Source organism: Lutjanus erythropterus, chromosome 24 (assembly GCF_056507025.1).
Source record: "Lutjanus erythropterus isolate fLutEry1 chromosome 24, fLutEry1.hap2, whole genome shotgun sequence".
Classification (NCBI taxonomy): domain Eukaryota; kingdom Metazoa; phylum Chordata; class Actinopteri; order Lutjaniformes; family Lutjanidae; genus Lutjanus; species Lutjanus erythropterus.
Genome location: NC_139340.1, coordinates 6908496 through 6930198, shown reverse-complemented (window position 1 = coordinate 6930198; position 21703 = coordinate 6908496). Strand labels below are relative to the sequence as shown.

Sequence of the window (21703 nt, the reverse complement as noted above, 5' to 3'; positions counted from 1 at the left end):
TCTCACTCTCATGCCATGACATTACAGATTTCATAATTAAGTTGCATATCCACTACAACTACAACTCACATTGCAGATATCTACATCTGAATTACGACTATCCCTAATTCCAGCCCTGGTATGTGTCTGGAGGTGGGCAGCGGCTCAGGAGTGGTGTCAGCATTTCTGTGGACGTCTCATTAACAAGTGTCAAAGAATGAGAAACAAGCTGCTCTTTATGCAGAGCGATAGCTCAGGTGGATGAGCTGCTGAGATTCAAATTGTTTGGTCAACTCAGCGCTGGTTCAATCCCCACCTGAGGAGCAGTGATATTGTCTTTAAAAGACAGTATACTGCCCCCTACAGGCTGCTCTGTCACTGTGCATGTCTAATTGATAACATTCACCTGAAACTAATCAAGCAGTTACCAGTGTGACTGATAAGGATGACACAATTCAAAAGCAATGAATGACCAAAATTATTTATTTCTCATTTTTTGAGCATTTTACACCTTATTTATCACCTCCTCCTCCTGTGTTACCTGTCAGTGTATCAGGATCCATTCATATGTCAAATATATGTTTGTGTCTTTAATCTTCATGTTTCAATGATAAAACACATGTTCATTAATTAATTGTAATGTATTCAGGATAAGACACAAAGTATTAGTATTGTCACTAACTCATTAATTCATCCAGCTATGTGTTTGATTTGGGGTGGGGGTGGGTGGTGGTGGGGGGGGTGGTGAGGTGGGTTGGGGGTGGTTGGTGGTGATGAGGTGGGTTTGGGGGGTGGGGGGTGGTGGTGGGGGGGTGGTGGTGAGGTGGGTTGGGTGGGGGTAGGTTCTGGTGGTGGTGGTGTGGGGAGTTTCAAGTCTGCCGAGATTTCTGCCGAGTTGTAGACTCGAAACACCCCACAACACCAAAATAAGCTACCTCCAGATCCGACCCCCGCCCAACCCACCTCACCACCACCTCATCACCACCACCACCACCAACCCACCTCACAACCTCAAATTCTCAAGCCGTTGTCTTACATTGTCTTTAATCTTCATGTTTCAATGAGAAAACACATGTTCATTAATTGTAATGTATTCAGGATAAGACACAAAGTATTAGTATTGTCACTAATAAATACAACTTTGAATAAGTATGTAAATGTCCTTATAAGGATAATAAATGATGAGATAAAGTGCAAAAATCCAATCCAATCAGTTTTCCACTTTTTCTTGTCAAATATGTGAAGAAAATCTTAAAAAAAATACAGCCCAGCCCTGTCTGAACCAATAGCTCAGGCTGTAAGACAATGGCTTGAGAATTTGAGGTTGTGAGGTGGGTTGGTGGTGGTGGTGGTGGTGGTGGTGATGAGGTGGTGGTGAGGTGGGTTGGGCGGGGGTCGGATCTGGAGGTAGCTTATTTTGGTGTTGTGGGGAGTTTCGAGTCTACGACTCGGCAGAAATCTCGGCAGACTTGAAACTCCCCACACCACCACCACCCCCCACCCAACCCACCTCACCACCACCTCATCACCACCACCACCCACCCCCGCCCAACCCACCTCATCACCACCACCCACCCCAAGCCACCTCACTGATTGTGCACATTTGCGGCTTTTCCTTTCAGCTGTTATTTTTTCATGGTAATTGTGAGAGCATTTTGAGAATTTTTACAAAGCAAAGAATCAAAGAATTAATGGATTAAATAATGATCAGATCAATCTAGGGCTGCAGATATGATATTAAAAAATGATCTTGTGATTATTCTGACACATATTGCAATATGTTTCATGATCTGTGGGAATTATTTTTGCATCAGTTTTTATTTAAACTGCAAAAAGTTTTTAAAATCATGATGATGTGACATTTGTTGGGGTTTGTCAGGTAGATCATCTATGAAGCACTACAGAAGTTCATTCTAATGTCACACATTTGACCTTTATCCCAAAATTCAGCTCCATAATGAAAATATAAATACAATAAATACATTAATCATAAGTCTTTTTAATCTAATGATATAATATGTAATAATTTAACTAGTTTAGACTCACATGCCTTCATTTAAATTATGGCTTTTAACGTAATTCCAATTCAAGATATTCTGCACGGTTTAATTACGACCTGCATGTGTCACCGTCGAGCAAGAATACATTTAGAGGACGTAGAAGAAGAAATCTCAGCGATGAGAGAAGATAGAAGTAAGAGGTCTCACTCCTTCTCCGAGAGAGAGAGTGGAAAAACTTACTGGAACTAAGTGCATATAATAAATGTTATTAGAACTAAATTACTCACACATGAAAGACATTATGAACACACAGAACTAATAACCTGTTTACTTTGCTACGTAGAGCAGGTGTTAGCGGTTAAAGTGGAATTTCTAACTCAGAGGAAGCGCTAATGACTGGTTACAGAGTGATCCATCTTGACATCAGAGACAATCTTTATGTCGTTTCTTTGTGTGTGTTTTTTCTCCGTTATAGTTTGTTGGCGCTGTCAGTCAGACAGAATTAATCAAAAATGATTAAAACGTGTTTTTTGGGGCTGAGAAACGTCTGTGGACGACGACAGGTGCTCTGTGCGGCTACTGCAAGGTGAATTATTTTGACATTCTTTGAGTTTTTCCTGAAATATTTTGTGCAGGCGGACATAGTTTCAATAATAACTACGAGACAAATGTTAACATACGGAATTCCCATTTATGTTATGCTAGCTATCATTTTAACTAGTTTCTGCTACTGTACTCTTGGAAAATACAATTGAAGGTAATAGCTGTGCAATTGTTCGTAGGTGACCCTTCACACAGTGCCCTCTAACTGTGAAGTAAACTAGGTCAACTACACCGTCATCTGAAGTTTATAGGCCTATAGTCTATAGGTGGTAATAAATGTAAAAGAATGCTTGTTTGGGTAATTTTGTGGTAATATTCAGTGTCAACGTATCAGTATATGATGGTCAAAGCATTATTATATAGTATATAATTATGTAAGTTATTGTCTTTAACTCTTATTAATATTTTCTTTTGCCCTTTATGAGATTGAACTGAGTATTTTTGAACAAGATGTTTGTGGAAGTCATTTTAGTCTTTGGAAGACACAGATTGACATTTTTCACAGTTTTCTGACACTTTATAGATGAAACAACTAATCAGTTAATCAACAAAATCATGATAATCAATAATGACAACAATCACTAGTTTCAGCCCTACCTCTACCTAGTGATTAAATTACTCCTTTATAACAATACATTGAATGTCTCATAGTTGTGAGTAAAACAGGACACTTGAGGATGTATCTGTGGATGTCGGCGACACTGATTGATATTTTTCATCTTTTTCTGACTTTTTAAAACAAATAAATATTGATTGATTAATCGTGATAATAATGGACCAATTAATTGACATGATACCACTTGCTCACTTTCAAGAGTATGATTGGTTTAATCTCTGTAATTCCCTCCAGGCTGCAGCACAGTCAGGCCCAGGAGCACGGGCAGCCCGTCCCCCGTCTAGAGACCTCCAGTGCCAAGACCCTGATGGACATCGGGACCCGCCGCATCTTCAACGAGGACCATGATCTCTTCAGACAGAGCGTCCGGCGCTTCTATCAAGAAGAAGTGATCCCCAACCACAAGGAGTACGTGGAAACAGGGCACAGTGGTCAGCTGCTGTTTAAACACACAAAATAATATAAAACAACCAGAGACGCACTAACACATGCAAAATACGCAAAAAAAGAGACACTAAATGACAAAATGAACAAAAAGTGACACAAGAAAAGACACAAAATGACCACAAAAGAGGTGTAAAATAACCATAAAAGATGCAAAAGAGGCACAAAATGACTCACTACAAAGGTTTTTTCCCTGCTCCAGGTGGGAGAAGGCGGGTCAGGTGAGCAGGGAGGTGTGGGAGAAGGCTGGTGAGCAAGGCATGCTGGGAGTATTGATACCAGAGGAGCATGGTGGCATCGGAGGAGACGTGTTTTCTGCCGCCATCACGTGGGAGGAGCAGTGAGTTCTCCTTGAAATTAGAAACACAGTAAGTCATGTCCAAGGTCAGGCACTAACTTTTTTAATGAGATTTTGTTGTTGTTGTTGTCCTCCAGGATGTATTCCAACTGCACGGGCCCGGGTTTCGCCTTGCACTCCGACATCGTCATGCCGTACATCAGCAAATACGGCAGCCAGGAACAGATCGAACGCTTCATCCCTGAGATGACTGCTGGGAAATGCATCGCTGCTATCGCCATGACAGAGCCGGGAGCAGGCAGGTCAGGACTCAAGTGTAGATATGACATCAATCACAGAAATTAGCAGACGTGGCACTGATGTCATCTTGCTGTCATGATTTCAGTGATCTCCAAGGTGTGAGGACGAACGCCAAGAGGGATGGCAGCGACTGGATCCTCAATGGCAACAAGGTGCTGAGTTATAAAAGCCACAAAGAGATGCAAAATGACCAGTAGGGGACGTGAAAGGACCACACAGGCTCAAAATGATCACAAAGAGGCAAAACACAACCACAAAAGAGACACACAATGAACACAGCTACTCAAAATGACCACACACAGGTACAAAAAGCTAGTAAGAGACATAAAGCGACCACAAAGAGACATAAAAGGGCCAAATGATCATGTATGGAAAACATTCACAAAGAGAGAAATGTTCGTTTCATTGCATTTCAATATCAGTTTGAATAACTTTACATCTCACCCCTGCAGGTGTTCATCACAAATGGTTGGATGGCTGACCTGGTGGTGGTCGTGGCCGTGACAAACCGCGAGGCGAAGACGGCTGCGCACGGCATCAGTCTGTTCCTGGTGGAGAACGGCACGAAGGGCTTCCAGAAAGGACGCAAGCTGGAGAAGATCGGTCTGAAGGCGCAGGTACTGGAGCGTCCACCTGTCTTCTGGCATCGTGCAAGAGGCCATATTAAAATTTGATTTCTCTGTGATTCTCATTGTTTTTGCTCTTTCTTTCAAAGGACACCGCTGAGCTGTTTTTTGAGGATGTGCGGCTCCCAGCTGACGCCCTTTTGGGGGGCCTCAACAAGGGTTTCTACTACCTCATGAATGAACTGCCTCAGGTGAGAAGAACATGGGAAAAATACTGAAGTCGCTTCCTTAAAGGGATAGTTTGGATTGCAAAACTGTTAATTTGATGGTAAATCATCTCATCATTTTATGTAGGAGCGTCTCGTCATTGCTGGCATGGCCATAGCGAGCTGTGAGTTCATGTTTGAGGAAACCAGGAACTACGTGTTGCAGAGGAAGGCGTTCGGCAAGACGATCGCTCACCTGCAGGTCTGTATAACAATGTTTTTTAGAGGTGTTTGTCGTCACTGGCAGCTAACAGTTTTGACCTTTTCTCACCCTTTTATTTTTCATCACCAGGCCACTTAAAACAAAGTGTCCGCTCTGTTTTTTTTCTTTTACAGAATAAATATCATTGCATCTAATTTTATCCCACAGACTGTGCAGCACAAGCTGGCAGAGCTGAAGACTGAGATCTGTGTGGGCCGAGCCTTCGTAGATAACTGCCTTCAGCTGCACGCTGAGAAACGCTTGGACCCCGCCACGGCTTCTATGGCCAAATACTGGTGAGAATGTGTTTGTGTTTACCAGCTTCTAATCTCAGAAACAGACTGCATCACTGCCATTATGGTCAGTGTACTTGGTGGCCAACGGATTTCCGTTTTAAAACGAGAAAACCAAAATTTGGAACAGGACATTTACAGATTAGGTAAACGGAAAACAAGTAGTTTCCTGTTTTTAGTTTTGATGATAAAATACGGAAAAGAAAAACAAAAACGACAAAGTGTGCTTTGGGGCTAATGAAGTTATGGTTTAAAATCAAATATTATATAAATATATCATATATATATAATATCATATAAATAAATATTTTTTTTGTCATTTTAAAGCAAAAATCTGTTGGCTGGCAAGGACACTGTCAAAACAAAAGATAGGAAATGGATTGTATTCTGTTTTAGGTTTCTGTTTTTCATTATCAAAGAAAAAAATATAACACGTTTTTTGTTTCCCTTTTTCTAAACAATAATCTGCAAATAGCTTGTTTGGTTTTCTCATTTTAAAACGTAAATCCAATGGCCACCAAGTACACTTTCAAAGCAAAAAATGGGAAAAGGGAAGTTGTTTCTCTGCATCTATTTGGGAACACAATGTGACCCATTTTCTAATGTTCTTTGTCTCTTCTCCAGGGCATCAGACCTTCAGAACAAGGTGGCCACTCAGTGCCTGCAGCTCCACGGAGGCTGGGGCTACATGTGGGAATACCCCATCGCCAAGTAAGTGGCGACAGTCGGGGTAACTTTTGGGAGTATTGCCAGATTGTTTGTTTGTATTCCAACAAGTTGCCGAACCTGTGTCTCTGTGTTTCCAGGGCATTTGTGGACTCCCGTATTCAGCCCATCTATGGAGGCACCAATGAGATCATGAAAGAGCTCATCGCCCGCAGTATCGTCAGCCAAAAGTGAGAGAGTTGGATGTTTTCACGGTGGAAGAGCACTTGGGAAAGTGGGGTGATTTGCACAGATGTTCATTTGTTCTTAGTTGACACTCAGTAGTTTTCTGAAAATTGATTCAAGTATGTTGAAAGGTTGTGAAAAGTCAGGCAAGGTTTTACAGAATGCTCTTTAATCATACTTTAATTCTGCAAATCAGTCGAGAAATTAAAGCAAAACTGTAATTTGTACGTAATAAAAATCACTCTCATCCAGTTTAATGCACTTGGGTTCTTAACAGCTCCAGCCATACTTGGCCTGGTATGATCAGTAGCTTGTGGTGGCTAATGCTAATGTTAGCAAACTTTGCACACACTTTCCTGTGTAATTGACATCACTGAATCAGTTTATGACTGTTTCCTACTTGTTCTGTGCTTCATTTTTGCATTTAGCATGATCGTGTACTCGACCCTTACTTAGTCCTGCACTTTTTCACAGAACCTTGGACAACTTTATCCTTTCCCTGTTTTCTTTAGCTACTTAGATATGCTATGTGCTAGGCTCATGTATGCTGAAAAGCATACATGAGCCTAGCACAAACAAACAAATTCTGAAGATTGTTAAAATATGTTGCTGGAGGACCTGTAAAAGCAACATAAAGTCACATTTTAAGTTAGCTATTGTTAGAAAAATGCTAACTAACTAGCTAGCTAACTGATAATAATCATTAGCTAGCTAGTTTCATCTGGCTGATCTTGGCTAAACTAGCTGGCTAATATACAGTATATCAACCATTAGCTCACTCATCACATCTAATAGTTAGCTAGTGTTTTGCTAACATTGGCTAAGTAGCTAATCTACATAAATAGTCAGCTAGCTAACAAATCTGTACGTTTCTATGTCGTATGAGTTACTACATCACAAATTGCCCACTGGGGCAAATAATAAAATTAATTGATATTTAATAGCTAAGCTAGCTCGTTCAACTGTTAATGGAGCACAGACCAAAAAGAGGCGGGACTTAGGGGCGGTTACATGTTATTTGTGGCCACCTAGGCCACAGCAAAAGTTACGTAGCCACGCTTGGAGGTTGAAAAATTAAATAAGAGTGGAATATGAAGCCTGTCTTTTCTCCAGCAGCGATGCATGTTGCAGTAGGTTTACAGGGTTGATTTCAGAAAGTGACAAATAACTTTTAAGGAGCAATGATGGCTTGACAGTTTCTCAACAAAGACTTCACTAAGCAGCCTAATCAAAGAGGAGTTATATTTTAAAACTCTGCGAAAATAATGACCTATTTTTTTATGTCTGTCCATTTACAACTAACTGTAGTGTTGTTTGTATATATATATATATATATAAAAAAAACAAATTCCAGATGAAATGCACTCAAAATATTTTTGTAAGTGAATGAGTCATTAGCTGCTCGTATGTATATTATGTAGTTACAGAAGAGGTTTATTTTTAAGCTCAATATGCTTTTATGTCAACACTGAAAATGTCCTACCATGGCTGTATATTTAATCAAATAAACACATACACAATATGTTTGGTGACCGGAGTTATTCAGAATTATGTGTTGTTTTCGCAAAGGATTGAAAAGGCCTGAGGCAATTATATTACATAGTTATTATTTTAGATCAGATTAAAAGTTTTCAACATGATTCTTGACATATTTTTGTGGCAGATGGCAGATGATGGCAGATGGCCGCATGCTTTCCATGTCGGTCAAAGTGTCCGCAAGGATATAAATGGTCTAAAAATCATTTGAATTTAGCTTTTATTTCTTCTTCTTCTTCTTCTTCTTCACTTGCCCATTTTTGTGTTATAACAGGCATGAATGATGCAAAAGAATGAATTGTTGTTAATAAAGGTGCATTAAATTGCACCAAAACTTGTAAGAAAGCTTTAGCATCACACGTGTATTATCTGATTTCCATCAGTAGGTGGCAGTAGTTGCACGTACAAAGCTGGCAGAGACATGACAAATGACAAAGCTTCCATTTGATTCCATTGCGGCACCTCGAGCAGGCACAAGCAGACTGTTGAATGTGACTGGCAGACTAAAAACATCTTTTTGAAGTTTAATCCGCATCTCTTGCAATTTTGGGATGATAATCACCTCATTTTCTACTTGTTGTTTTTCAATATTCAGGCGTCATATTTAATATTTCTGGTGTTTGGTGTTCCTGTGGATCTGGTGCATTTTGCCTTTAAATGCACAGCATGCCAGTCTGACTCTGATGCTGAAATCCTCCCAAAAACCCACATCAGTGCCAGTTGAGGAAGCAGACAGCATGCCCACCACGCCTCACCTGGGGGGGTGCAGGAGTGTAGCTATTGCTCACTGGTGCATCTTCTACCCCCCACTCCCCTTCCTCCATCTTTCCCCACTCATCCTCTTCCCTGCCCCTCCTTCCTTCCCTCTCTACCCCTTGGCATCACATCCATGTTATCCCCTTCCCTCTCCTCTCTCTCTCTTGCTCTTTTTTCCCCCTCCGTCTCCATCTTTCCTCAGCAACAGCCACACCCCGGTGCCTCAGCTCTGATCTGCACTCACTTCCACTGCGGATAGAGTGCTTCCCCTCTTTCAACCCAGTATAGTGTTCTGATACATAAGCCCTTAAACAATGACTCAACATTTCCTGGTTGGCTGCATTTCATGGTACATGTGTGTGTTTTTGCATGCATTTGTTGCACATTTGCACTCCAAATATATTGCACCAATTCCATACATCTTCATCTCATCACCATATTGCAGCCACATATATTTATTTAAATCTTTATTTGTCATTACAACACTTACAACATGTGACAGTCCAACAACAATACAAAAGGCACCTTAAAAAATATCACCATAGGCATCACCTTTTTCTCAAGTATGTACAATGTAGCATTTTGTTAACTTGTTAGCTAGCTAGCAAACATAACTTTATTAATTTTAATTTTGTTTAGCAAGCATCGCCATGCTGATTCTCTGTATAATTTTGGTTTTCATCACTAAACCTGATTTTACGAAAATAAATTAGTTTTTAAATTGTGTAACAGAGCACTGCTTAGTTTTAAATCTGGATTTACTATTGAAACTGATTAGAACTCACCTTGAATTATTTTTTGTTGGTGCAACCTAGTCTTAGTGTCCAGTGGATTTTAAAACATTTCCTTAAACCAACGAGTTCACAGGATTTTTACAGAAAGCCACTTGATTGGCTACTTGCCTACGTGTTTTCGCGGCAGTTACTGTCGTAATACAGCACTTGTGTTGCAGTTACCATGGTAAAAAAAAAAATCACCCAGCCTTCTTTGATTTTACTGGACTGGTGTGAAACACACTAGATGAAGAGTAGAAGAAATCTGAAAATATTACACTGACAGCAAGATAAGAGACAGCCAAACATTGACAAAAAAGGTGAGTTTCAATAAAGGTTAATCTTTAATATATGAGATAGACTTGTGTTAACGTTTGGTTGGCTAACTACAAAGCTAGTAAGCTAGTGCTAACGTCAAATCTACACTGTCTCATAGTGTCCAGTGTTTTGTATCTCCTCCTTCATTTCTTCAGGCATCATAAATTCAGCAATTGTCTCATGTTTTGCTAATTATTTCACTTTTAATGGACTGTAATGGGTCTCTTAAAAGTGAAATAATTTGTAAAACATGAGACAACTGCTGAGACAGTTGCCGGGTTAAGTGATTTCCTTTACAACATCTCGAGTAAATCCTTACGTTGATTTTATGCAACTAATTTTCTGTTAAATGAAAATTTAAGGGAAATACTGAGGCACAGGATTACAGCCACATAATCCCGTTGCGCCTCCACTGCTGCATTTACGGTAGCTTAATTTGCGATGGGAGGGATCAGAGGGCCCGTACCGCTCTCATTGTCGCTCCAGCTCTTTTCACTCACAAGGGTATTAGTGCCGCTCAGCAGCCTGAACCTTCAGGTAAGAGCCCGTCAGCTCTTTGTCTGTCAGTTACCGAGAAACGAGGCTTTTTAATTTATTGCTCAAACCAGCATGATTGTAGAGTTTTAATGCAACGCTGTCAGCTGTAAAAGTTTGTAGAAAAAAGTCAGTGTGTGTGTTAATATTGGCATTGCTGTCCTCTAATCCTCAGCTGCTGCGCGTCATGGTGTGATGTGCAGTTATGTGTGGATGTAGAGATGTGAAATGATGTGTTAGGATCGAGACAGGGAGTTTGCACGCAGTGAATTATCAGATTCAACTTATGCATGTTGGATAAAAATGTGCGAAATAGTGTTTTATTTGTGTCTGTGTTGCTGCGTCCTGGTGCGCCTCTCTGCTGCTGCAGCAGCCTGCGCCTTTTGTTCTGGTCCACGCCTGTATGGTGCTGAAACCGGCGCTGCTGCCGGCTGCTCACTGCAGCACAGCAGAGCAGACTGACCTGTGAGGACAGGCAGTGAATTGAGCATGCGGAGATGTACATTATTTGCGCTTTAGTCATTTGAGTGTCTAATATATATATATATATGTTGGCTCGTGTGTTGCCCATGGCTGGTGGATAAGGGAGTAGCCCAGCTTGTAGTTGGCATTTTGTCTGATGCCCTTGTAGTCAAGACCAGCTTGCATCAGCAAAAGGTAACATGGCTCGCCTTTGATGTATCAATAACATATACATTCCTTTATATCACTGATGCCATTTAGTTTAATTAAGTTAAACTAATCACAATGAATCTGTTATTACCAACCCCTGGTTCTCCATGTCTGTAGTATAATGGAAGAGCCTGACCAATATTGGATTTCTGGGGCCGATACAGATATAAATGAGCAAAAAAAATTCCGACATTGATGTATTGGAGATGCAGTGTTATGAAAATTACAGATCATGTTATCATGAGCAAAATTACCATGATTATTAGTATTTTCATGGTATTGATTAGGGATGTTATCCCTGTGGATGAAACAGAAATTTTAGACTAATCGGCAGTCTAAAAGTAAGAAAGCACTCAGAAAACCCTTCAAATGGAGGACAGTTTATTAATTGATAATTAAATATACACATATATAGCCGTTTCAAATACTTAATCGCATTCATCAATAACTAAATAGTGTTTAAAACGTCGCTGAAATGTGTGGCATTTTGCACCGTGCATTATGAACATCGCACAGTATCCTACAAAACATGACAACATACACTAAATCTGTCCTACTTTCAGAACAAGCAGGATCACTGCGTCTACTGGTAAACAACAACAAATTGTTTACATTGTTAACGTTAGCTGCACACAGTGTGGCTAACATTAGCAGTGTGTTAGCACGTTAGCATCAGCAGCCTGCTCTCGTGCAGATAATGTCTGTGGTTAAATGCCTATGCAGAATGTGGTTACATATTGCTCCAATCGATTGGTTATATGCCAGTTTATTCATTTATTATTCATTAACAAAATATTAATGCATTGTTTAATTGACTAGGATTTCTGCTGACTGATATAGCAGTGGTAGGCCAATATCAGGCCAATAATATCAGTGAGCCCCTAAATCAGTCAGCCTCTAATGGATGTCTTGCCCTGATGGGTTCGAATGTCTTTTTTCTACATATTCAGCCATAGATAAACATCTGGAAATGTCCAGACTTCCATTAAGCATGGATCTGTTCCAAACCTGCCTCCTGTCAGTGTCGTCTCAGCCTCCCAATGCCGAGGAGAAGCAGGAACCGTAGATTTCCCATGTCTGGATGTAAAAACATTCCTTTATGAAAGGGAATTAACGCTCACATGAAACTGCACTCCGTTTTTTTGTATTGGCACATTCCTATTGCTGTCTCATAAGACTCCGGGTATGGGCACGATATGTAATGAAAACAACTCCTTAATAATATGCTGATGATGTTGGATTTTCAGTAGAATCTCAGCCAACATGTAGGCTTTTTAAATCTTCATCAACAGGGCTACTCTTGTTTCATGTTTTGACTTGAACCAAATGAGATTTAAGTGTAGATTCCTGATGGGAGCCAGTATGTTTGCAGCTCATACCCGTGTTCAGTCAGCTTTTGTTTTGGTTTGAGGTTTAGTAACTTGAGATACTATTACATCCCCTTTGCTGGTTCAATCGGATTCCATTTGATCGTAAAGTACATTAAATGTGCAGGAATTTGTTTTATGTATATGGACTTGCAGGGTTTCACAAGTACAGCTCCAACAGGCAGTGGCAGAAATTGACTTTTGTCTTATGTTCCAGTTAAACCTGCCAAAAAGATCTTGTAATATGTGTCTTTCTACCCTTTCTCCCAGTGCAAACTGTTCTTTTCTAATGTGATGGGGAGTTGATTGATTGATTTAAATGGATAATTTGGATTATTTGAAGTGGAGTTGTATGAGGTACTTGTCCATACTCAGAATCTGTATTACCTGCAGTATACCCGTCAACATGCCCCCAGTTTGGAGAAGCAGAGAGGAGTACCAGCATAGAAGCTGGAAATGAACTTATTTTATGTATTTTATGCTGTTGCTCATTAGTCCATGATTTTTGTTGTTGTATTTTGTGCTTCATGATGTGGCACACATTTTCAATAAGCAGTAGGTCTGGACAGGCAGGTCAGTTATATACACAAACTCTTTTATTACAAAGCCATGCAGAATAAGGCTTGGCATTGTCTTGCTGAAATAATGGCGCGTCTGCTGCCATCTACTGTAGGCAATACACTGGCTATTGATATGTACCTCATACAACACCACTACAAATAATCCAGTAACTCAAGTTGTTGAGGTTTGTGTGTGTCAATTAATATTACAAACAATGCAAAGAATGTGCACAAAGATGTATATTCATGGCATTAATTCTTTCCCCCCACATCTTTGCCCATTTAGCCTTAGATTATGTGTTTCTTGGCTTGGACCAAATGGAGGTTGACTACAAGTGCATTACAGTCGAGACGTGTCAGGTCAGGACAAGCCTCTGTCAGGCCAGATTGGGCTGAGTCTAATCACTGATAGATAGTAATTGAGATGACCTTAATCGTGAAACAACTGGTTGGGTTTTTATGTCTGTGTGTTTACCTGCGTAAGCTACGAACAAACAACTCCTTTAAATGTAATTCTAGTCCACTCCTTCTGTCTTCATGTGAATTATGAGTCTGTTTGTGTGTGTGTGAGCCATACATTTAGCCACTTTTTGCTTTTCCAACCACAAGGAAACCCAATCCACCTCCGTGCACCACGCGGGAACGTTAAGTATATTTCCCAACGTCAATTCTGGTTAGGTGTACCGTCAACGTCCTGAAACCACAGACCCGCTCCATGCTCCACTGAAATTAAGACACGCCATCTTGGCTGGTGCTTAGGAATTGTATCGGACTAATGTTTGAGGGCAAAGATTAGTTCCTGGATTTGTTTGTGGATTGATGTAAACTGGTTTGATTCAGGACAGTGTTGCCATGATGTGTTTTGTGGTGCTGTGGGTCTGTTTTGAATGTGTTTGTGTACATTCTGGTTTAGCGTCAGTGACGTGGGTGAACACAGTGCAGTCTGGTGCCATGGTCACAGGTGTTTGAGGACTTTGTCCCCTGCTGCTTGTCCCATCTGAGGCCTTTTGCACTACAGGTGTCTAATGGGAGCTGGCAGAACAGTGCTTTAGTGCGTGATTAAGTCCTGACTGCAAGAGGGACCTAATCTAATTCACATACGTCAGAGGAACCAAATGGCCCACTGACCTGCATGTGTAGCAGACCCACATATACACACTCTCTCAAACACACACCTTGCTTCTGCTTCTTGGCATATATCAGTGCTCGCAGACACCTTGGACTTTTTTCCTCAGGCAGCTATTTTTATCATTGATTAATTGTTTGATTAATTTTTCAAGCAAAAATGTCAACATTTCCTGCATCCAGCTTCTTAAATGTGAGGACCTGCTGCTTTTCTTCGTTCGTTATAGTGAATGAAGAGTCTTTGGGTTTTGGGTTGTTGGTTGGACAAAACAAAACTTTTTTTGATATATTTTAGACTAAATGATTTTCAGACTAAATGACAAATAGTTAAAATAATCAGAAGATTACTTAGTGGTGATTACTGCAGTGGTTTACTGGCACCTGACTGAAAAGTGAGCATGAATAAATAGCTAATGTTTATCTGTTGTGTGGCATCAATTTTGCACTCACTTTTGTGAGTTGAGTCGGGTATTTTCTGTTGGACTTTGACAATAGCAGTTAGCATACACCACAGTTGTTTCAGACAAGAAGCCGTTGGCTGGTCACAACTCTGGTGTGACGTAAGACAACAAAGATTTCCTTCATTCCTTGGCACAAAAAGGGGAATAAATAAGACAAACCTAATAATCTGTAATAGTAGTATTACAGTAGTGGATAGAAATATGCATTTATTTGCATTTTGTTTCACAGATTTAGTCACAGTTCTGTTGAAATCAGTAATGCATTTGGATGGAAATCTGATGGGCGTGTTGCTCAAGGGTTCTTTGAAAAAATCTGGTTCTGAAAGTGACGCTGTATATGATGCAGAAAGCAAATCTTCATGCACCAACAAAAAGCTGTTGGGTAGCGGCAAAAATCTTAGAAAAGGCCTTTCAGTGTTTTTGCACCGCACCACATTCGAGCGCCATGTACAATCTGCCATCCAGATGTGCTTGAAACAGCTGTTAAAATGACGACCTGTGTCTCTCACACCCAAACTACAGGCTGATTCTTGAAGCTCATTGTTTTTGAGCAGATCTTTCTTGTTGAAGACACACGTGTGGAGTTTATTGTGTTTGATAGACATGATTTTGTGGTCTTGGTATAGGACGGTCTCTCCAACCATTCATCCACCCTGCCCTGCTTACTGCCCTTGTACCATAGCCATCTATGCCTGACTAGCAGCCAGTCTCCCAAACAGGCCCTGACAACCAGTGTCTCATTTCATTCCTCACGGACGATGCCCATCGACAGAGAGGACACTCATGCAGGGCATTCTTACACTCAGTAACAAACTCCCTCAGATATTGGCATCTATAATATTCTCTCTCACTGTGTTGTAACCATGTTAGCTAATCCATGAGGTCAGCGTAATAATGGCAAGAGAAGCTATAGAAGACCAGGACTGAGGAGGAAAGAAGTTTAATTTCTAAGAGACAAAGAGTACAACCCGCCTACCAGAGTGGTTGTACAAGTCGACTTGGCTCAAGTTCAGCAAATCCGCTCCATGTTGACGCATGTGCCTCAAACTTATTTCCCTCCTCTCGAAGGATTTCTTTATTTAGATCAGTTTGTGTGGACAAGTGCCCAACAACACATTCCAAGGCAAAAATGTGCTGTATGTTCACACGGAGCTATTACAGGAAGTTTATGCGTCTCTGTCTTAGCAGGGTTATGACATGTAGTCCAGCTTTAAGATGCAGTTTCACAACCCTAATTGGCACATGAGAATGCAAGCAAGTGAGTTGCTGACATATCTGGATAATATTATGGTGTTGTGTGTTGCTATACGTGGCCATATTGGTCCTGCATAGCAAAGCACCAAAACTTGGCTGGGTTTTATTGGCTTTGCAGTTGCAGCGTAAAGGAAATATCAATTAAACACATTTTATTGGCCGACAAACAGACAGTGATGTGTTTTTTAGCAGTCTGGATTCTTATAAGTGCACTGTGGAAGATTTACAGGCAGAATTTGGCCAAAATGGAATAAAATATTCATCAGTGTCTTTTAATTAATGTACAATCACCTGAAAATAAAGTTGTTGTTTTCATTGCTTTAGAATTTGAGCTGCAATGATTAACAGATTTATTGATTAGTCAACTATTAAATTAATCGCCAACTATTTTGATAATTTCTTTGTGTCATTTTTTAAAGAAAAAATGACCAAACTCTCTGATTTCAGCTTTTTAAATCTGGTTTCTCTATCCCTCTATGACAGTAAACTGATAATCCTGATGAGTGACAGGCTATTTCCTGAAAATTTACATTAATTGACATTATCCCAAATGTTTTAACCAATGGTCCAACGCAAAGAAAAGTGTAATTTATTTAAGGAAATAGTGTGTGTCCTGCTAGGAATTACTAGGGCTAGCTGATTTTACCTCTGCGAAAACATGGGTTACGTAGGATATGTCAGGACGTAAGCTATGGTGGTTGCTGAAGTGAAGATAGCAATTCCTATGATCCCATGGTACTTCATGATGTCATCAAACTTTTGTTGTTGTTTTAATGTGAGAGAGATCCCTACTGGCTGAACTCACATACTGTACGTTTAAGAGGAAAATGCAATAAATAAATAATTAGTGCAGGACATCAATGTAGCATGATAGGGTAATCTAGCATAAAGAAATCTGCACAAAATTCAGATTTTTTTAGGCTACAGTTGGCTAAAATATTGAGTAATGCAAAGCTGAATTCATAAAGTAATTTGACTTTAAAAAGTGTGTAAAAAATCATATTTTATGTTGTTTCCATGAAGCATAAGTTCTTGAAAATGCATGATGAATGAAAGCAAAATGAAATTCTTTTTTCAGTTTTTCATCAAAGACTGAACTATTTTAAGACTTAATAGCAGACTAAATTATGTACTAGACTTGAAGCAGCAGCCCATACAGCAGTTACATTGGAGGCTGGTCTGGTTTGTCGGACCCTGACCTGGGCCAACAGTGGGAAGAAACCGCTAATGAGCCTTAGCTTCTTCCTGAATGGGGCCAGGGACCTCATGTTAGCCTAGCGTAGTGGCTAAGCCATGTAGCGTCGAGCCTTTATGATTTCCAGATGTTCAAGCTAAACAGCTAGATTGTTTTCTCCCCATCCTTTCGCAAACAGTGGACTGGCAGCGGCTGTAGGGCTAATACATCGGGTGAAGTGTAGTGGAGGAATCAATGAGCCTCATTGTTGAAGCACAAGTATTGTTAGAGTCTATATCAGGTTTCTGCATGCTTTTATTAACATTTTTCTCAATTTCATCTCAATGTGAGTCTGTTTTTCAGTTGACCCATTAAGGGAAAAAGGGTTGGAATCTAATCTCATGGAAAAAAGTCTACATGGATTCAAGGCAAATTGTCTCTCAGGGCCTAAATGAAACCAGAACATCCCTTTTACTGTCTTAGTTTGTGAGCGTCCATCTCTGTGTCTGTGTGCATCTGCTTGTCATGGCCGTGTTTTGGATGAATGGAAACCCCCAATTCATAAGAAGTTCGCACACAGCAGCTTTGTAAAGCCAGTGTGAAACGTAGAAACAGATGTATGGCATGAATGCATTGATGGTACATCACGTCCCTGCGAGTCTGTTTTTAACTGGACTGCAGAAACACAGCAGCTGAGTGTGTGTGGAGGACCTCCTGGCCGGCTTCCAGGAAGGGTTTTTACTGTGACCGCCACTGAATGGGCTGAAGAGGGACTTACCAGCAAATCTAACATCCTCTCTCAGACATGTAGCAGCCAGAGGAAGATGAGAGATGAAGGATGTAATTTCGGCCAAATCCACCAATGAACTCAGAGTCCCACTTTGGCTTTGCTTACTTGTATTTATTCACCTTTTGACCTTTGAAATGACTAGTTTATTACTGAATTTGCTTAGTCAAATGACAGAAAATCGAGCCAAATTGAAAACATTTTGTGGTTCCAGGTTCTGCATGATGATTTGTTACTTTTTTATCATTGTAAATTGAAGACAATGAATGAGTTTCCTCCATGTATAGAGAGCATAGCCAAGCAAGAGTGTGTTGTATTTTACAAATGCCCCTTACTCAAGTACAAGGCACAGCCTTTTACCTTCAAAATTGAATCCAATTCTGATTTTTCCTCCAGTGTTTGAATTATGACATAGACATAATTCAACAGTTTTTTTCAATCACTTATATTTATTGTCTTTCCAAATGAACAGAATAATACAAAATAAGTAATAACTGCTAAGAACAAACAAATATACTTCTTTTAGCTTCATACTACACTGTAGTGGGTTTCTCATTCACAAGTATCCTCCTACCGGGCCTGTCTGTGTTGTTTTGAAGCGTTGACTGTGCCTACTGCCCCATTGGGACCATCAAGGGCCCCCCTCACCACGGCAACCCCTGCCATGGAAACCAGCCCCTCAAAGGAATGACCCTTTTGAGCACCAGTGTGTAGACCCTCTGTGTAGCTCTACCTCACTTGGTAGTAACAGGATACAGGCAGGAGCCGAGAGAACGGCACTCACACATTTTCTGCTCTCTCTTCTCCATCATGTTCTTTTATTTTCTTTTTATTTCGACCTGGGAATCCCCCAGTTGGCAGCCAGATTTTCACCACACTGCACCAGAACAGGAAGGAACTGGCAATGGGGAATCCTTCTCTTATTTGGAACATTTAAAATGCATTTCTCCTCCATTTAATGCCAGCTATTTTTAGCATTCAAGGGACCCACCATGTCGAGTCAATGGCGGTAACAGTGCTTGTGTACATGCACAACAGGGTATGTATCCCCATGGCGTGGACTCATGGAGGAGGAGCAGCCTCAGGTCGCCTCATTAAATCAAAGAGCATAAATCCTGGTAGGAAAGGGAGGCGATAGGTTTATTTCAGAGCATCAACAGATGTTTGTGAATGGCCTCTTGGGAAGGAAAGTGCACTCTTTTTAATGCTGACAATAGCTGGTGATAAACTGGGGCTAGACTTGAGCTCACACAGGCCCAGATTTCCATGTGGGGTGTGTGTTTGTCTGATTTGTAAGTTACATGATCCATCTGTACAAAAGCGGCTGCTACAGATGAACTCTTACTTTTGTTCAGTATTTTATAAAGCAGAAAAAGACTGAATGGAATAAACTAGATTAGAGCCTTTTAATATTTTTTTTCAATAACTGAACTTTGCAGATTAGCCAATATCAAATACTGATATTAAATATTATTGAATATTTTTAACAGCTACTATACCAGAAATTAAGTAGTCAATACCAATACTGGAGAACAATAAATCCTATGTACAGATTTTGGTGACAGATGAGACTGAACTGTAAGGAGTCAGGACGGTTATTATCACGAGCTGACACACCTGATTCAAATGATCAGGTTGTTGTCAGGCTTCTGCAGAGGCTTGATGACGAGCTGAGGTGTGTTGGAGCAGGGAAACGTCTAAAACATGCAGGTCAGGGGAACTTGAGGACCAGGGTTTAGAAACACTGTCATAGAAAATAGCTGGCTGCACAGCAGTGCAGCAGCAAAATAAATGGCACAAAAACTCCACCTCTTTTTGCATTTAACGTCAGGCTAGAATACTTGTAGGTGTACATATGCCAAGCCCGTCATATCTGGAAGAATAGCTGAAGTATTGGTTCTTGTGACATGCCTACTGTATTTTACTAACCCTGCATAGATGTGATATGATTGCTATATTGTTGTGTGGGCTGGCTCAGGTTAAAAATATTTGGCATACTGATGATGTTAGTAAGTAGCAGGGTCCTGTTTCAGGGCTCATAAATGATGTGATATTGGATTGTGCATAGACTCGCATGCTTGTGATAACCGATCTTGCATTTTTGGCTGTATTGGAGGCATTTCTGATACTGGTCTGGTGATGCAGTCCTGTGGGATATAGGATTCCTGCGCAAAGATGGCAAGACGGGAATCATAATAGTTTTTATACATAAATAATCTAATATAAATATTTTGAATATAATGCTAGTCATTCTTGTTTTTGTTTATTTTCTTCTTGTTTTAAATTGTCTTCTGTCTGCTCTGGTAGCAATCTGACCAGTGCATGAAATGTGTGGACTATGTTTTGACAGATATGGAATGAAATAGGAGTCATTCTTCCAGGACTGGGATGGGACAGTCAGTGGGATTAGATAGGAGTGAAAATCCACTCCTGTGTCACCCTCTAGTACTCACCAATAGCATTTTCAGCTGCATTGGAGCCTATTTCACAGTGCAGAGCAGCTTATAACACCACTATATTATGGCATGTGTTTTAAGTCATGAAGGCAAAGTGAGTACTCAGCAAATTCCTTGAATAATGAGAAACTTTCTGCTGGAAATAGTAATAAAGTTACTCCATAATAATTCATAGTCTTTATTTTAGTCATGCCATATAACCTGGTATCTATATATGCCAACTGTAGCCCCAGTTTCCTTGTAAACTTTTATATTCAGTGTTCTTTGTATTGGTATTATGGATTATGCCGCCAAATCTGTTCAATTTCTTGGACTCTCAGGAGCAGCAAACCTGCCATCTGTGTTTTACCTCTGCATCTAACCTGCCTGACGTTTTTAATACAAAAGTCTGGGAGCCAACATTTTACTACGGCAGAGGGAGAAATCCTGCCAAACTCAGAGTCCGTAGATCACAAGACATGGTGTTATACCGTTTCCTTTTTGTTTTTCCCTGACATTTAATAGGCTTGCTGTCAGGTAAGGAAACCATGGACTCATTGTTGATACCAGCATGTTTTCTCTGACTCTGTAGCAGGAGTCCAAACATTATGGTCGTGAACTTCAAAGCTGCGTCACTCGGTATGTGTGATGTTATCTCTGTTGCTGTCTAGAGGAGCATGAGGCCTGATTGCCATCTCTTACTACTGTCTCTACAGGCTTGTTTCTGTGTTGTTGTTGAGTAAAATCCACAGAAATATGTATAGAACGACTGCAGCAAAAATAACTGAGGAGCATATTCTGTGGCTGAATCTGTAATTAGCTGTTTCTCTTACAAAATCACTACTGTTTAAAGCCACCAGCTTTTCTCGGTTCTTTTGTCTGCACGCTGTGGGCTGCCAATTATTGATTTTGTCGCTCCCGAGCCTCCTTTTCCTCAGCTCACCTATCCCCTGTGGGGAAGCAGGAGGAGACGGAGACCCCCCGTGGATCTGCATGTCCACATTCAGATGCTAATCCCCTACCATCTGCTTTCTACCTCTGATGCCTCCCTGTCCATACTCACAACGGGGCAGGGAGGAAAATCCCTGAGCTCCTTGTGCCCTGAGGGTTTGCCAGGCTGATTGCCACCTCTGCACCCTAATCAAGGCACCCCCCCCCCCCCCCCCCCCCCTTTTAATTCTTTCTCACTCCTTGTCTATATTCAAACAGGGGTCATCCACAGAGAAGAATCTTAAGGAGTCACCCCCTCTATCCAGGGGCAGTGGACCTTAGCATAATAGACCTCTTTTTCTGCATGACCCCTCACATGGGCTGGTCAAAGAGGCTTCCGGACAGATGAGTTAATCACTGCTGGTGCAACGTGATAGGCTGTTGATCAAACGGAGTAGACGTGATTTACACGTAACCTCAGAAAAAAAAAGTTTGGCGCCCACTCTTTTGAGTGGGAATGCTTCTCAGGCTTGTTTTTCTGAGTGGCTGCGCCTCAACTGGTG

The 21703-nt window shown here is 40.7% G+C and overlaps 2 protein-coding genes across 2 annotated transcripts in view; both read left to right on the top strand.

Moving 5' to 3' along the window:
- The first annotated feature begins 2453 nt into the window (after positions 1-2453).
- Positions 2454-6518, top strand: acadl (acyl-CoA dehydrogenase long chain). The gene is made up of 11 exons (XM_084713599.1): positions 2454-2565; positions 3433-3606; positions 3845-3982; positions 4078-4242; positions 4326-4392; positions 4693-4857; positions 4956-5057; positions 5161-5274; positions 5443-5570; positions 6192-6278; positions 6374-6518. The coding sequence occupies exons 1-11, from the start codon at positions 2492-2494 to the stop codon at positions 6465-6467; spliced, it is 1308 nt and encodes a 435-aa protein (XP_084569725.1). The 5' UTR covers positions 2454-2491; the 3' UTR covers positions 6468-6518.
- A 3805-nt stretch (positions 6519-10323) lies between these two features.
- The window catches only part of LOC146304602 (uncharacterized), a 75287-nt gene continuing 63907 nt past the window's right edge, over positions 10324-21703 (top strand). Inside the window, exon 1 of the mRNA XM_084713394.1 lies at positions 10324-10378. The gene's annotated coding sequence lies outside the window, so the exon portion shown is untranslated. The remainder of the gene's footprint in view (positions 10379-21703) is intronic.

Coding starts and splice junctions, on each gene's coding strand:
- acadl (XM_084713599.1), top strand. CDS start 2,492: ATGATTAAAACGTGTTTTTTGGGGCTGAGAAACGTCTGTGGACGACGA. Junction 4,858..4,955: donor AGATCGGTCTGAAGGCGCAG/GTACTGGAGCGT, acceptor TTTCTTTCAAAG/GACACCGCTGAGCTGTTTTT. Junction 6,279..6,373: donor TGGGAATACCCCATCGCCAA/GTAAGTGGCGAC, acceptor CTGTGTTTCCAG/GGCATTTGTGGACTCCCGTA.